The sequence below is a fragment of the Chenopodium album genome, chromosome 27 (genome assembly GCF_948465745.1).
Source record: "Chenopodium album chromosome 27, dcCheAlbu1.1, whole genome shotgun sequence".
NCBI lineage: Eukaryota > Viridiplantae > Streptophyta > Magnoliopsida > Caryophyllales > Amaranthaceae > Chenopodium > Chenopodium album.
The window spans coordinates 18,039,598-18,055,321 of NC_137860.1; the positions used below are offsets into that span (position 1 = coordinate 18,039,598).

At 35.0% G+C, this 15,724-nt stretch overlaps 1 protein-coding gene across 2 annotated transcripts; it reads left to right on the forward strand.

The window, feature by feature from the left end:
* Positions 1-1,117: 1,117 nt before the first annotated feature.
* On the forward strand, positions 1,118-12,678 carry LOC145620941 (protein THYLAKOID ASSEMBLY 8-like, chloroplastic). 2 transcript variants are annotated; one of them, XM_081675681.1, is made up of 3 exons: positions 1,118-1,603; positions 6,849-7,239; positions 11,885-12,678. In XM_081675681.1, exons 1-2 carry the CDS (start codon positions 1,202-1,204, stop codon positions 7,236-7,238), a joined length of 792 nt encoding a protein of 263 aa, XP_081531807.1. In that variant the 5' UTR covers positions 1,118-1,201; the 3' UTR covers position 7,239; positions 11,885-12,678. The 2 variants fall into 2 exon arrangements, with proteins under 2 accessions (XP_081531807.1, XP_081531808.1); XM_081675682.1 differs by having other exon boundaries at positions 11,932-12,678.
* The last annotated feature ends 3,046 nt before the right edge of the window (positions 12,679-15,724 follow it).

Here is a 15,724-nt window from a genome sequence, read left to right on the forward strand (position 1 = left end):
CTCCATGACTATCCATCCCCACTCCACCTTTATATGGAGTTAATTGACCAATATCACCAGCCCCTTCCCCTTCCTCAAAGTTTATCAAATCCATAACACCTCCTTCCTCACTATGAGAAAATGATACACAAATATCTTCTGAGCTTAACATCACTGCCACAAAAGTAAACAACATGTATATGTTAAAAATTTCATCCTAACAATCCATGCATCATAACAACCCAAGTATGTTTATAAAGTCCTCCTACAAAGAGAATTTCCAACATATTTTAATGGCATTTGTTCAATTAATGCCAATTCGAATAGGTTTGATTCTAGCTAACTGATATTGTCAGTAGTCATGTTTAATATTGTCATTTTCTAACACAATTCTATAGCCAAACAAATAAACACCCGTTACAAAGACAACAAATACTCCATATACACACTTGTCGAACTCCATATAACCAACATTCGAAGAATGAAATGTAATCTAATCCAACAACAGAGTCAGTGAACATACTTAATTTTCGCGAATTTTGTTCTAGCCTCAAGTACTCTCATCCTCTTGTCATCGCTCCACCGATTTCTTCAATCTGCTCACAATTGCTCCGTTCTTCAATTTCTTCATGATGCTCAATTGCTCCACATTTACAAAGACAATAAATTGCCCCAATTTCTTCAATCAATCAGCCCACACTTGCTCCACCAATTACAAAGACAACAAAATAGAGCCCCCTAAAGAAGATGGGGATTGAATGACAAAGAAGATGGGGAATGAAAGGGTGAAGCTTAAAAATGCTCAAGAATGAAGATATGGGGATTGAAAGAGAAAGAAGATGGAGAATGAAGAACCCTAAATCCTAAATCATCTATGTCTCTGATGACTAAAATCTAGCTCAATTACATAATGAAACGGGGAGAAATGGTTGTAACGGTCTTGGAATTCGCGCCACACTTGTATACATACAAGAACACAAATTTATAGGTACAAATTACAAACCAATACAAGATAGGGACCCACACTGTAATTTAATATTGTTAAAATAGTTGTGCTGGTCCAGCACTCTGCTGGGCTTAAGCGGCACCCCCTAAGTCCTAACTTTGATTTGTGTTTTTCTCAGTCTCACTAACCACCACCACCACCACCACCTCCACCTCCACCTCCACCTCTTCCTCTTTCACCTTCACTATCAACTCTGTCTTCCTTCATTCCCGACTAATGTTGATTCGAATCCTTGTTAGAGCAAAGATTCCATTTTTATCCCCTCTAATTCTTCCTCAATTGAACAAAACATTGCCCATTAATCCGCCTTTAACCTCGCTGTTAAACCCTAATTTATCGAGCTTGGGTTCGAATGATATAGCAAAACCAACAAATGGGTTTTCCTTGATTTTGGAGAGAGAATACCACGATGGTAGACCAAGAGGTCCTCTTTGGAGGGGTAAGAAGTTGATTGGAAAAGAGGCTCTTTTTGTAATTCTGGGTTTGAAGAGGTTTAAGGATGATGAAGAGAAGCTTGATAAATTTGTCAAAAATCATGTGTTGAGGCTTCTGAAGATGGATATGATTGCTGTTCTTTCTGAACTTCAGCGACAAGATGAGGTTTCTTTGGCCCTCAAGGTTTGTCTTACGATTACGAATTCAATTTTATGTATAAATTCTTCATCTTTATTGTTTATTTGCGCATGATTCTGATGTTTGTGTTTTTAATTTCGCATGATTCTTGAATCATTTATTCTTTTATACAGCTTATGCAATCGTTTAAGCTATTACCATTTGGTTGTGGGTCATTTTTAAGTTGTTGAGTTTAAAAATCGTAATTACTCATGATGCAATTTGGTTACAAGCATCTTAGTATGATATTATTGCTTCAAATTCTAATAAGGGTTAGAGCTGGGAATTTTCATATTAACTTAGGCCCATTTGGTTTGATGTAAAATAAGCTTTCATGAAAACATATTTTCGTATTAAATGAAAAATAAGCTTTCATGAAAATATATTTTCAAGGAAAAGTACAATTGGCTTATTAGTTATCTTTTGTTTGGTTGCATACAAGAAAAGTTCAAGAAAATTCATAATTAGGAGTGGAAATGTGAGAATGGATGAAAGGGAAGTAAAAAGGAGGTAAGGGGGAAAATATGGTTTCCCTTGTTTTGTAAAGAAAAATGTTTCCATCATCAAGGATGCAATTTTCCACCATTGGAAAAATTGTTTTCCACCCCTTCAAAAACCAAACAAAGGAAAATGGGAAAAAATCGTTTCCTATAAATACATTTTACATTAAACCAAACGGGGCCTTAGTGTAGTTGTGTAGTGGCCTGTATAGTTTGGGACATCCTTTAATTGAGATGCGACCTGTTGAAGGTTTGCTTAGATTATTATTTGTAATTATGTTTTGTGTTTTGTTTTAATCATATAAAAACATCTAAGGCTAAAGACTAGCTATGAAAGTGCTATCCAAATTATTCATTTGTCACTTTTTTCGTTCGGTTATAAGTTGTATGGCTTTTAGGCTTTGTTCATTGCTTGGGAAGCAAATTCCTATATAAATGGAATGCGTATTTTTTTTAACAGCCACAAAACAAAACCAGAATAATATTTAGGTCCTTTGTCTAGCTTACATAGTTATATTCTGAGCTTTAAAGACCACTATTCTAGGAACATAACGTTGTTAGACACAAGTACTCAAATACAAACATTACTAACAAACTTTTTGCGAGGATGGTAGGAGAGGATTGATAGTGAGGGGGTGGTGGGGGAGGGGGATCATCCTTTCACTTCATACCTGCACAATACAAACCTTAATACAAACCCGCACCAACTAACTTATCTTTAAACTTACTCTTATATTTGGAAGATGATCTTGATAGAGTTTATCGTATGAAAGATTTTCATACGCATGGAAGGTTTTCTCGTTTTGACAAAGGTAGTCTTCCCAATTTGTTGGCCTTTGTGAGACAAGGCACGTGATATTGTCTCCTTCACATTATCAATATCTATGCTCTCCTCTATGGGAAGATCCCCTTCATTACCACTTCGAGACGAGGTTTCGCTCCCTTCCTTGGTTTTGTCCGCAAAGTCCTTGTCTTGGGCCTTAGAGCTTAGTTCCTTCCCCTCTTCTGAAGGTATGGGGTTCTTTCTTATAGTTTGATCACTGGAACCAACTTTTGGCTCACTCTAATAGGGCTCTTTTCACTGATGATAACTCCCTGGCTATAACTTTATTATTTGGTTCCAATAGCCTTGCCTTATCCAAGTTTTCGTAAGCCCTATCAAACATCCTAGACTTCAATAAGACTATTCCTCTTTTTTACAGGGTCTTCACATTTCTCTTATCAATCCCCAACACCATAGAGCAATAGGCAATGGCTTTGCCCAGTCATTTAGTTTAATTACACAAGCTGCCAATTTCAAATGTAATATTATGGCTAAATATGTAAGCAATGGATTATTTTCACAAGCACTGGAAAATCATCACAAATAGTAGTTACTAACACACAAGCACTTGATTGCTTTGTTATACTTCACAAACACAGTGCCAATTACATTCCTCTTGAAGAGAGAATTCTGCTCTTCTTGGAGAAATGTCGCATAAGGGATAGCTTCATCCAGGCTAGAAGTGTTTTCAAATAATTCTTCAACATTGTAATCATCTTCCAAATTTTCTAGAAGATAACACACAATGGAAGCCAAACTTGATTTGTCCTCACACTGCTCCAGTTGAACTATACTGAACCATAGAATAAAAGTGCGGCTGGTATGTACCGGATTTCGAGCCTACCGATCCGAGATTTCCTGATTTGATGCGGTGTTTTTTTAAATGCCGAGTTTTCGGCCGATTCAGCCGATACAAACTAAATTTCTCCCGCATTGACCGATATTATCTCACAACTGGTTAATTTCCAATCAAGTACTTGCTTTTTAAGGAAAAGAAAGGGAAAAAATGGAGAAACATCAGAAACCTCCATTAAAATCGATAAAACTCTTGGAAGAGGAGAGAGAAACTAGTTCTGAGTGAGCTAGTAGGATTTCTTTTGGGTAGGTGGGGATAGTGGGGTAGGATTTCTTCAAATAAATTAAACAACACCACATAATACTTTTCTAGACCTCTCCTCTTACCTTTTAATTTAGCATTGTACAACTGTATAGTGTGTACTTCGATATATTTTTAGTGAAATTCGAACTTTATAGGGTTAGGAGGCCTGTCAATTGGGCCAAAAAGCCTTAAATTTAATTAATAATCATAAAATATAAAATCTAAATATAAAATAAAATAAAATCATAAAATATACTTTTTGGTTTAATAAAGGAAATTTTGACTACACGGAAGAAAGATTTATGTTGATGACTACACGGAATAATCAAATTTGGTTCATGTTAGCCGACCCCACTTTTGGGATTAAGGCTTTGATTGATTGATTGATTGATTGAAAGGAAATTTTGACTTTTACCACAAAAAAAAATCATGAAATTTTGATTATTTTTTTTACCTCCATGTATTTTTAAAGTTTTATTTTACCACCAAATAAAAAAATTAAAAATTGTTTTTTTACCACCTGTCGTCAAAAATCTAACGGAATTTTTTAAATTCTTTGATTTTCGTGCGCAAAACATGTTTTTCATAGGTTTAGGAGGGCATTTTGGCCCTACGGATCCAATTTGAGGTCAGAATGGATAAAAAATGACCAGAAATGTCTCGTTTTGCGTGTTTAAAAATACCGCGAATTGCGAGAAACACGCAGAATAAGGCATTTTTGATCATTTTTTGTCATTTTTGACCTCAAATTGGACCCAAGGACCAAAATGCCCCCCAAAACCTATGTAAAACATGTTTTGCGAACGATAATCGAAGAATTTTTTTTTTTAACACCGTTAGATTTAACGGTTTTCTTAACGGTAGTTGGTAGAAAACAATTTTTTGAGTTTTATTTGGTGGTAAAATAAATCTTTAAAAATACATGGTGGTAAAAAACAATTTCGTGAGTTTTTTTGGTGGTAAAAGTCAAAAAATCCTTTAATAAATTTAAAACAAAATTCTGCCCGTACACCCGCAACCTAGCCCGCGACAAACACATCAATTCCCAATACCGCGATCGCGACCGATACCACATTTTTATCCTATGATTACAAGTCAACTTGTTGCAATTATTGATAAAACGGAAAAAGTACTAAAAAACAGAGGGAATAAAAGATTGCACAATCCAGAAGATTATTGTCACTAATACTCATTCCATTAATAATTACAATAACTTTTTTCACATCCCCCAACTACCCCAAACCAATAAACCCATCTCCTTCAGGCAATGACAGCATGCCGGCATCCACCCCAGCCTCTAGGGTTGCCGGCAAGCAAGCTGTTTTAACTCCTAGAGGACGATTATACCCCACTCAAGAGCCTGTTTGCAGAGGCTTACTCTCCAATTTAGCTCCGATGGGGTTGTCTTCTCTGTAAAAGTTAAGTGGTGTTTTTTATTAATCTGCCTCTTAATGGGTCTTCTTTAAGTAGTATGTGCTAGCTTATCTGTATTGGTGTTGGTGTGATTTCATTCTCATTTTCATGTGTTTCGCTAGTTTTTTAGTGTATTGTTCAGTATAGTTGTGATGAGTTAATAATAGAGTCAACTTGCTGATTGTATTAAGAATTGAAGCTAGTATAATGGTGACTTTTACACAAGGAGCCTGTAGAACATTTCAGGTGGGTTTAGCTGAAAGTCAAATGTGGTGACTTGAGTTAGAAAACTGGTTGGTAGAATTACTATTTGCTAGGGTCTGTTTCCAGCTTTTGAAATTTATTTAACTTTGAGAAGCACGGATGATCATTCTGATAAAGTCAGCCATTCTTTGTCTGTCAAATTCTTGTAGCAACTTCGAGAAGTATCTTGACTTCCCTGACCCCAGTTTTTCAATCCTACCATTCTTTTGGCTATGAATAATGACGACTTTAGTGTGAATCTTTTCTTCGAATGTTTCTTTACCACATTATGAAGAGTGAACAAGAAATGATTTTAAAGTTTAAATGGATGTTCCTCCTTTGCATAATTTTATCAAAGCTCAATGAACAATCATTGACTTTCTTTGAGATCCTGAATATATTTATTTGAAATTTGAAGTACTATTATTCCCAAAAAAAAAAAAAGAAAAAATAACTCATATAGTTTTTTGTATGGGCCAAAGTGCCAAACTTTTTTTGAGTTGAACTTTTGTTAATTTCAATGCTTTATTTGTGAGTAGTTTTGCGCTTTTACAAGACACTTAGATCTAGTGATTTATGAGGGAATTTATTTTTTCCCATTTTGTGAACTTTTCATTTCTAAATTCTAATATTTAGAAAGTGAAGTTTTTCAAGTATCATATTTAAGACACTGACAGGTATATGCTAATTTATTGCTTTAAGCTTAGTCCAAATAAATGTTACAAAGATTTGCAGATGCAATTGGATGCTCTTCAAATCTGTGTCCCTCTGTTAGTGGTAGGTATGTGGGAGTTTAAAACTCCCCTCCCATATTAGTTTCTTGGGTTTGGGAATAAAGCTTGGGAAATGGCTATATGCCCTCTTTTATTAAAATTAGTTGCATTTACCTCTTACAAGGCATTGATTCCTTTTTTCTTTCCTTAATGAATTCCCAACAACAAATCCCATTCCATATCCCAGTCTCTATTGTCAAAATTCCCATTCCTACAAACGCCCCATCTATGTAGGGAAATGACTACTCTCTTCTAGGAAGTTTGCTCTTTCCATACAACTAGCAGTGTTTATTTTATTCTATGTGACCTACTCAATCATGTATACAAATGGCCATTGAAAACTTTTGAAAAGAAATTTTTCTCCCCAATAGCTATCTTAACGGTTATCTTCTTGAACCAGGTGTTTAGAGTGATTCAAAAGCAGGACTGGTATCATGCTGATACATATCTTTATAAGGACTTGATTATTGCAATGGCGAGATCTAAAAGAATGGATGATGTGACGACACTTTGGGAAGACATGAAAAAAGAGAAGTTGTTTCCTGATTCTCAAACATATACCGAAGTCATCAGAGGCTTCTTAAGAGATGGTTCCCCTGCAGATGCTATGAACATCTACGAGGACATGCTGCAGGCTCCAGAACTTCCAGCAGAACTGCCATTTAGGATTTTAATGAAAGGGCTTTTGCCACATCCACTTTTGAGAAACAAAGTTAAGAAGGATTTTGAGGAACTTTTTCCTGAGCATTCTGTGTATGATCCACCTCAAGAGATATTCGGAATGCGATGAGGTTTGTAACTTGGATACTTATTTTGTTGTCAGATCTACATCTCCTTTTTCCTTTGTACAAAATGTCATACTGTGATTTGTGGTCTTTTGTATATGTCATGCATCAGAGAGCTTGATATTGTTGCTGTTGTGTTTGCATGTGTGCTCTTTGTGCTATAGAACTGTTGAAGTGTTGGATTCTGTTTGACAATATGTGTGTTATGCTGGAGGTAAATTGGTAACTCACCTTGAAACACCGGTATGCCAAATACTTGTATATATAATTTTCATATCCGAAACAGATTAAATTTTTAAATGCACTGAGATAATATTAAATATTGAGAGTTTGTAGTTCTATACATGTGTAACATAACTACTATGGAGTAATTTAGATATTTTATGTTGTGTGAAACAAATTAGAGATGGATTGCCTTGTAACGTGGCCAACTTATTTGCTACTTTTGGGAAATATTGAGTTGATTTCAAATTGGTGTAATATATGTTTGTGATAAGCTATACATAAAGAAGTTTTATTTGCTTAGTAGGCTGTTAAAGCATTAATTTTGTTTGTGTAAGGAAGCTTTGACCTCGACTTGTTTTTTAAAACTAATCTAAGGCTTTGATTGTTTGATTGAAAATATTTTTCATGGAAAATCATTAACAAACAATTTTAATGGAAAACATTATTGTGAAAAGAGTTTTCCTTTGTTTTTTTTTATTATAGGAATACTTATGGGAAAAAAGAAATATGAAAGTAAAAGGGAGGGGAAGGATAAAGAAGAGAAATAGAGAAGTGAGGAGTAACGTGGAAAATGTGGCATACGCCACATGCATTCTTTACAAAAGGTTATTAGTTTTCCTTCTATAATAAGTAACTTTTCACCTATGACAAACCGATTTCCCCCTTCAACAAGACAAGCAAAAGAAAATGGAGAAATGAATGAAAATAATCATTTTCTAGTCTAATATTTCCATTAAAACAAATAGAGCCTAAGTGTATAATCTTGTTGAGTGAAATTTTGGTGGCAAGGGTGTTTATGATGTGAATTAACAAAACAAGCAAAAGAAAATGGAGAAATGAATGAAAACAATAACTTTCTACTCGAAAAATTTCCACCAAAACAAAAAGAGCCTAAGTGTATCTTATTGAGTAAAATTGTGGTGGCAAGGGTGTTTATGATGTGAATTAGACTCGAGCTTCTCTCTAAAGCTTCAAACTTAAGCCTCGACCCTCCTTGGTTCAAATGGAGCTCGACTCTAGAATGGTTTGTAAATGATTGGCTATTGATTTTTATTTTTTATTTCTTGTTTTTTTGAAAACTAAAAACCAAAAACAAGAAATAAGAAAAAGGTGTTTCCACTTTTTTATTGTCAGTTTTCAATATTATCATGAATTTAAGAAGTTTATCTAATTTTTAATCCATTATGAGACATATATCATATGACTTTGAAAAACAAAAAACCAAAAAACATAAAACCACAATGATGCCAAACGATTAGGTTTTTGGGTTTAATAAATTAGATAAATCAGTCAAAAACCACCTTTTAAAATTGGGTTTCTGTCAAAAACCACCTTCAAAATTTACTTATTTATTTATTTTTGTATGAAGTCAGAAGACCACCTTTGCCTAGATAGGCTCGGGTTTCACCCTTTGACTCACTATTTTTGACATTAACTTCGCTCAACCCTTATTTTTTTCTAGTTCCTTGGCTGGACTACCACCTCTTCTTTCCTCTCCACCACCACTATTTCTCTTTCTCCCAAGTCCCACCTCCATTGCCACTGCCCCTCTCAGTATCCCTGTCTTTCTCTTCTCCTTTTTTATTTTTATTGCTGTTTATTTATTTATTTGTTTATTTATTTTTATTTCTAACTATTTTAATTCTAATTGTTTGGTGGGTTTTCTGTTGATTGAGGTTGTTTTTAGGGTAAGTGTTAGTTTTCAAGTTTTCCAAGTTGTTTTGGGTGAACTTGATTTCGATGTAGATCACGTGGTTTTCTTGATGTTGTTTTGGGGGTTAGGGTTTTTTTATTGGAGTGATTTTTTGAGGTAGGTGGGTGGTTATGGTGGTGGTTAAGTGGTTTAAAGGGAGTTAGGGGGTTTTCTGCGGTGTGTAATTGGTTTCAGAGGTGTTTGGGTGTTAAACTGTTAAGGGAGTTGGGTGGATTTTGGAGAGGTTCGGTGGGCCGACATTTGTGGGTCGGGTGGTGATGCAGTTGAAAAGGGTGTTTTTAGTGGTCATGTGCATGGCACGTGAGTGGTCAACACCAGAAAAGAAATTTCAGAATTCGGCATAAGGTGCTAATTCACAAAAAAAAAAAAAAAAAAAAAAAAAAAAAAAAATAAAATAAAAAAAAAAAAATTAAAATAATAATAAAAAAAAGGTGGCTTCTTACGGAATTTTAAAGAATATTTTAAAAGGTGATTTTTTGACTAATGTCCCGATAAGTGTCTAGATCTTTCAAACTAGGGGTCTAAATGATTTGGGATTAGCTCGAATTTTGTAGAAAATCAAAGGTTTATGAGACCGAATTTATCAAATTAGATTTACAATTAATATAGGTTTAGCTCGATTGGTCAGATACTAATTTTTTGTTCTTCCTAATTTAATTAATAATTTATAAAAAAGTAAATTAAAAAATAAATAATTTTTTTGTGTGTGTTTATATCTGTTGATTTTCTGGTTTCATAGTCTCTCTTCTACTCTCTTGCTTTGTCTCAGTGCATGCCCCTTTTTGCTATAGCATGCCAGCCATATTGCTATTGTTATTGGTTTTAAGTTACATTAAAAAAAAAATCGATGTATTCTAAGTATATGGGACGTGGATCATTTGAATATAACATCAACTATTTACTATATTTTCTTTTCCAGTCTCACTGATTCTCTTCCTTCATCACTAATTTTCTTATCCCCAAACTGTTAACCTGTATCCTCCAAGCTTTTCTTTTACTTTCTGGCATAACAAAAAAGAAACACACTTTTCCCAACACCATTATTCCGCCCAATTCAAAGAACATTACCCTAATCTTTGCTGTAATACTCAGAAATGTCATCACCATAACACCACTGACTTACCTATTTACAGAGACCGCCGAACTCATGCTGACAACAATAGCCCAACTGAGCATATGGGCTGATTGCTCATGAAACATGGACCCAAGGCCCAAAATTGATAGGGACACAACCATACCAGCCGAGCTCAATTAGAGAAGAGGTCTCCTACCATACTTCTCTTAGAAAAGAGCTGATATCATGCAAAGGTAGCTTTTGGCTGCTCCCATGATTAGCTTAATGTTACAAGGTACAGGCTATGTATATTATACTAGTCTTGACAACAAAATATAGTTTTGAACCTACTAGATAAATGAGGACACAGTCTCTTGTGGTAACCAACTAGACCTGGCAGCAATATCTACAACAAACACTTATAACAGATGCATTAGTATATAAATATTAAGAATATTTTTGTTCAGAAGACTATAAATATCTGTGTATCTACTGCAGTGGGTAAGGTGGCATCTAATTGAATGTTTCAGTATTTTACTTCTGCATGGACTCTAACCCGGCTTTAGATCTTTTACATCCAACAATTTCTGTTTTTATTGAGTAACTTAAGAGTCTCCAATGTTTTTGGTTGAACATTTTGCGCTGAACACTCTCTCTCAAATTTGATTTGAGCCTAACTGTATCAGTCGTTCTGATCAGCATGGCTTTGGTTAATATCTTCTCATTGGGTTATAGTTAAGGCTTTCTGATTGGTACTGCTCCTTTGGTTAAGTTCTTTCTGATTTGCGCTACTTTGGTTATGTCCTCAATCATCTGAAATAACTTGTTAGCTGTTTCTCTTTATTATGTTGGGGTATTGGATTTCTTAATTCAATTTTGTGTTTTAGATTCTCGTTAGGTTTACTCTTTTTGTCTCTCTTTTTTTAATCCCTGAAGGCTAAATTTTACTTGAATTTAAATAAGAGAAGTTTGTTCAGCTTTGCGCCTTTGCATCATCTGAAAGTCTGATTACCCTATTTTATGCTATAATATCATAATAAAATAGCATGATTCTTCTGAAATCAAACTTGTCATTTAGCTTGGTTATATGAATACATTGAATAGTTGTTATGTTCCAAGATGAAAGATTATACAGTGTCCTTATACAGCCACTAGGTGATCAGCTTGCTTATACAAGGCACAATAATCCTATGAATGCATTTGCGGAGCCTATTCAAAGTCAGGTACTTGAAATTTTTAGTTAATTATCTGTCGAAGAGGTTGGTCTTTTATTCCACAACATCTTGGTGTAACAATAGTATGGTTAGGGACTTGATGCACTCATGAAAGAACCTGAATAAGGAATCGAGCAGGATCTGCATTCCCAAACAAGTTTTATGGGTTGTTACTTGAGTTAACTTTTTTTTAAAATTAAAATAAATCAATTTACTTTTTTGGGTTCGTATTTGTTGAATTTCTTGTTTGTCTCGATGCTTGCCCCTTTTCCAATTCTCGTACTCTGTTTGCTGCAGAATGCTCCTACGTATATTGTTTGTCCAATTGTCATCACTTATTACACCCTCCAGTCTAACATGCTCTGCTTTACCTGTAACCTTGCCTTTTGATTTACTCAATTTTCATTGGTTGTCACAATTCGATTTATTGTCGTGCATATGCAGGGCCACCTATTTTCCAATGATCCTGAATCTATTTTGGGTTGGATCAGATTTTGATTGAAGTGAAGAAGGCTAAAAAAGCCATGGACAAAATTGGCATCGGAGGTACAGTGAAAGCAAGCGTCGGTTCTGCATGAGAGGGATATGATTTTGGCTCTTGGAGGAGAATGATTGCCTTCGACAAGGGGCATTAAATTCTGCATTTGTTGTTTTTCTGTATGAACATCCTGTTAGCTGCTCCTATTTTTGCGCTATAGGGGATCTGCATATCTCATTGTGTGGGATCTTGAGAAAATTTCTTCTGAAGCTGAAAATATTCTAGTCTTTGTATTAACAACCATAGAATTAGAAAGTTATTAGAAGATAAAAGAATATGTTTTTTTTTTTTTTTTTTTTTTTTTTTTTTTTTTTTTTTTTTTTTTTTAAATTCAATGAAGGATATATGACAAAATTTACTTCTATCTTTATGAGAACTTGTCGTCTTTATCAGCAGGACCTTGTGGAGCGAGCTAAACCAGGGGCTTGGAGACTTGGAGCCCTAGAGTTATTCCATTTATATTTATTTATTTACAAGGTCAAACTTTGCTACTTTTACATAAATAATTACGGAGTATTATTTTTGTGTAAATATGAAAGCGTAAATTATAAAGTGAAACTTTGTTAAATTTTTTAATGATTATGATTTTAAATTATCAATTTCTTAATTTTTTTCATATTGAATTGAAGATTGTAATGATCAAGGAATTGAAGAATACAAATTAATTAATATTGTTTGGGTTATTCAATGTTCAAGCCTATTATATTCAAAATGACGAAAATACACCTTCATGATCTAACTTATCATCATTAGCTATGCAGCTTTATCCAAACTATCAAAAAAGGTATATCTTTATTACATAAAAATACATCTATAAATAACATACCATGATTAATGATTGGTAATTTTTTCTAATCTTACATCCTCTCTAGAAATTACATTTACTAACTTGAGCGTCGGAGGGGTGTTCGCCTTGTTCCCATGTCAACCCATCAGGCAGCTTATTTCTTTTTTTTAGGCATAGCTCTTAGACACCCTTCCAAGACGCAGCTTGATTACGTTTGGACATTGAGCCTTGGACATCTTGATACCGAAACTACCCTTACACTTCGAGGAGAATTCTATTTCCTAAAACAAATATCATACAGATTAAAAAAAATGTAATCAAGGATGTAAAACCAGGGAAAAATAAATAAATTTGTAAGTTTTCCACAAGAAAGAAAAAAAAAATCTTGCTAACGGACGTCTCGGGGGCATTGGATAAGTATTTAAAATATTACCTAAAGTGATACTCCCTCCATTTTTATATGATAGTCTCATACGAAGTATGGTATAACTCACATAAAATAAGAAAAGAAGAATTTTTTAATCTAACATTAAAGTATCTAGTGCTGTCAAATTTCAAACCGAAACCGTTTAACTGCCCGAAACAAACCGAACCAAATGAGAACCGAACCGATTAAAATCCGTTTGTTTGAAACCGAAAACCGACCCGAACCGTATGTGGATGAACCCGAAACCGAACCGAATAACGTTACACCATATAAGAATCGAACCCGTTAATGAACCAAACCAGTTTTAAACCGAATTGAAATCAAACCGAACCGAAAAAGAACCGAACTATTTCTAATCCGAGACCGCTTTCAACCCGAAACCGTTTAAACCGGGATAAAAACCGTTTACACCGAACCGTTAACAACCCGCAACCCGTTTATAAACCAAACCGCTTGCAAACCGAATCGTTTATGAACCGGATCGCTTATAAACGAATCGGCTACAAACTACTTACTATAATGAGAATATTAAAATCAAGTTAAAAGGTGTTTTAAATGAAATTTAATTATGCACACATGTTTACTACCGATCGAGCATTATTATAAATTGAACCGAAAAAAGAACAGAACTGGTTATAAACTAAACCGAAAAAGAAATGAACTAGTTATAAACTAAACGAAAAAGAACCGAACCAGTTATAAACTGAACCGAAAAAGAACCGAACTAGTTATAAACTGAACCGAAAAGAGCCAAACTGTTTCAAACCCGAAACTATTTGAACCGGGATAAAAACCGTTTACACTGAACCGTTAACAAACCGCAACCCGTCTGCACCGAATCGTTTCCTACCCGAAATGTTTACAACCCAAACTGAATTAAAACCACTTAAGAATAAACCGAAACCGAATCGAACCGATAACTATTTAAACCGAACTGAAACCGACCCGCGAGACACTTAAACCGATTTCAAACCGACCCGATTTAATACTGACAGGCTAGTCGTATCACCTAATCAAAAGTAATTACCTAAGTCCACTAGCTTATGCAGATAGGGAAGTAGGGTCGAATCCACAGGGAAACAAGTCTTTCTACTCCTAATTAATTATTATAATCTAAATTATTAAGGTAACCAATATGTTTGTGACTATAAACTATACTACGAAGATTATGAGTAAGGAGAGTAATTAGGGAAGAAATCAATAATAATAAAGCCTAGGGCATAGGTTCACTAATAAACAATATTCCAGGGTAAAACATAATAATCAATAATCAATGCATTAATTAATCAGATCATAAAGGGCTTTCGATACGTATTACAATCACAGAGTTAATTTACCGATATTAAATCTCATCTCTCGAATCTTGACCTAACCATTTATAAATTAATCTGCCTATTGAAACTAAGCCTAAACATCAATTCTCATCTCTCGAATCTCGAATCAATATTGCTAAACTCATTCAATTAAACCTAGCCAAATCTAATTGCGTAGCATTTAAACAATCAACAGGAAATCAAATCAAGCATCAACAATCAATAATCATAAAATTACCCCTTCATATTATTTATTAGATCCCCATAAACCCTAGAAAGAGAACTACTCAGACATGATTAAAGCTAAATAAAACATAGTAAATAAACGAGACATAAGGAATTGAATGAATAAAAATACTGAGATTAATAAAAGAGAAAATCGCACCAAGACGGCGGAATTACAATGGAGTTTAGGAACAAGAGAAAAATAAAGTCTAGAGAGAGAAAGTCTAAGTAGAGAGAGAAGAAAATAAAACTAGAGTGTAGAGAAGTGAAAATAAGTGTCCAATCTTGCCTAATAAAATTACATTAATATTAAGCAAGAATTATACGCTAAAACAAACTAATCAGATTTTAATTCCTCTTAAAATTACACGCGCCCGGTCGGGCAAGGGGCCGCCGACCGGGCCCACCTTTTTCTTCTCCTAAGGTCTTCTCGCGCCCGGCTGGGTGCGTGCTCCGGGCGCGAGCTTTGTTTCTTCGCTGCTCGCCCCGCCCGGCCGGGCGCGCCTTCGGGCGGAGCTCGGGTGGCCGGGCGTGACTTCTTTGGGCGCCCAAAACCAATTGGGCCCCGAGTGTCCCTCCTTGGGCCTCCAAACTTGGCCCATATGCCTTGCATCTCGAAAACTGAGCCCTTAGTCACCGATTTGCTACCTCCAATGGGTCTTGGGCTATCAAAAGTGGTCGCGGTCTTCCAACGCTTGTAGATGCTTCTCGAAAATCCGGGAAAATGCTCCAAGTACGCAAATTCCTACAAAACTCAAGCAAAACTACAAAACACAAATTAGTAATAAAAGTGGCTCGAAGGAGCCAAAAACACTACTAATTAGGACCAAGGGACGGGGGTAAACCTCTATATAAAATGAACACATCAAACTCCCCCAAGCCAAACCTTTGCTTGTCCCTAAGCAAAGAGCTCCTCAATTAATATATTAAACATGCCTCACCCCAATATAAAAATCAAGCACAAACGATTCAAGGTAAATCAAGTGAACATGCT

What these genes read in the sequence shown, in the direction of transcription:
- LOC145620941 (XM_081675681.1), top strand. Translation starts at nt 1,202, where the DNA reads ATGTTGATTCGAATCCTTGTTAGAGCAAAGATTCCATTTTTATCCCCT. An exon ending in AGGTTTCTTTGGCCCTCAAG is followed by an intron (nt 1,604 to 6,848) that starts GTTTGTCTTACG and finishes TTCTTGAACCAG; the next exon opens with GTGTTTAGAGTGATTCAAAA.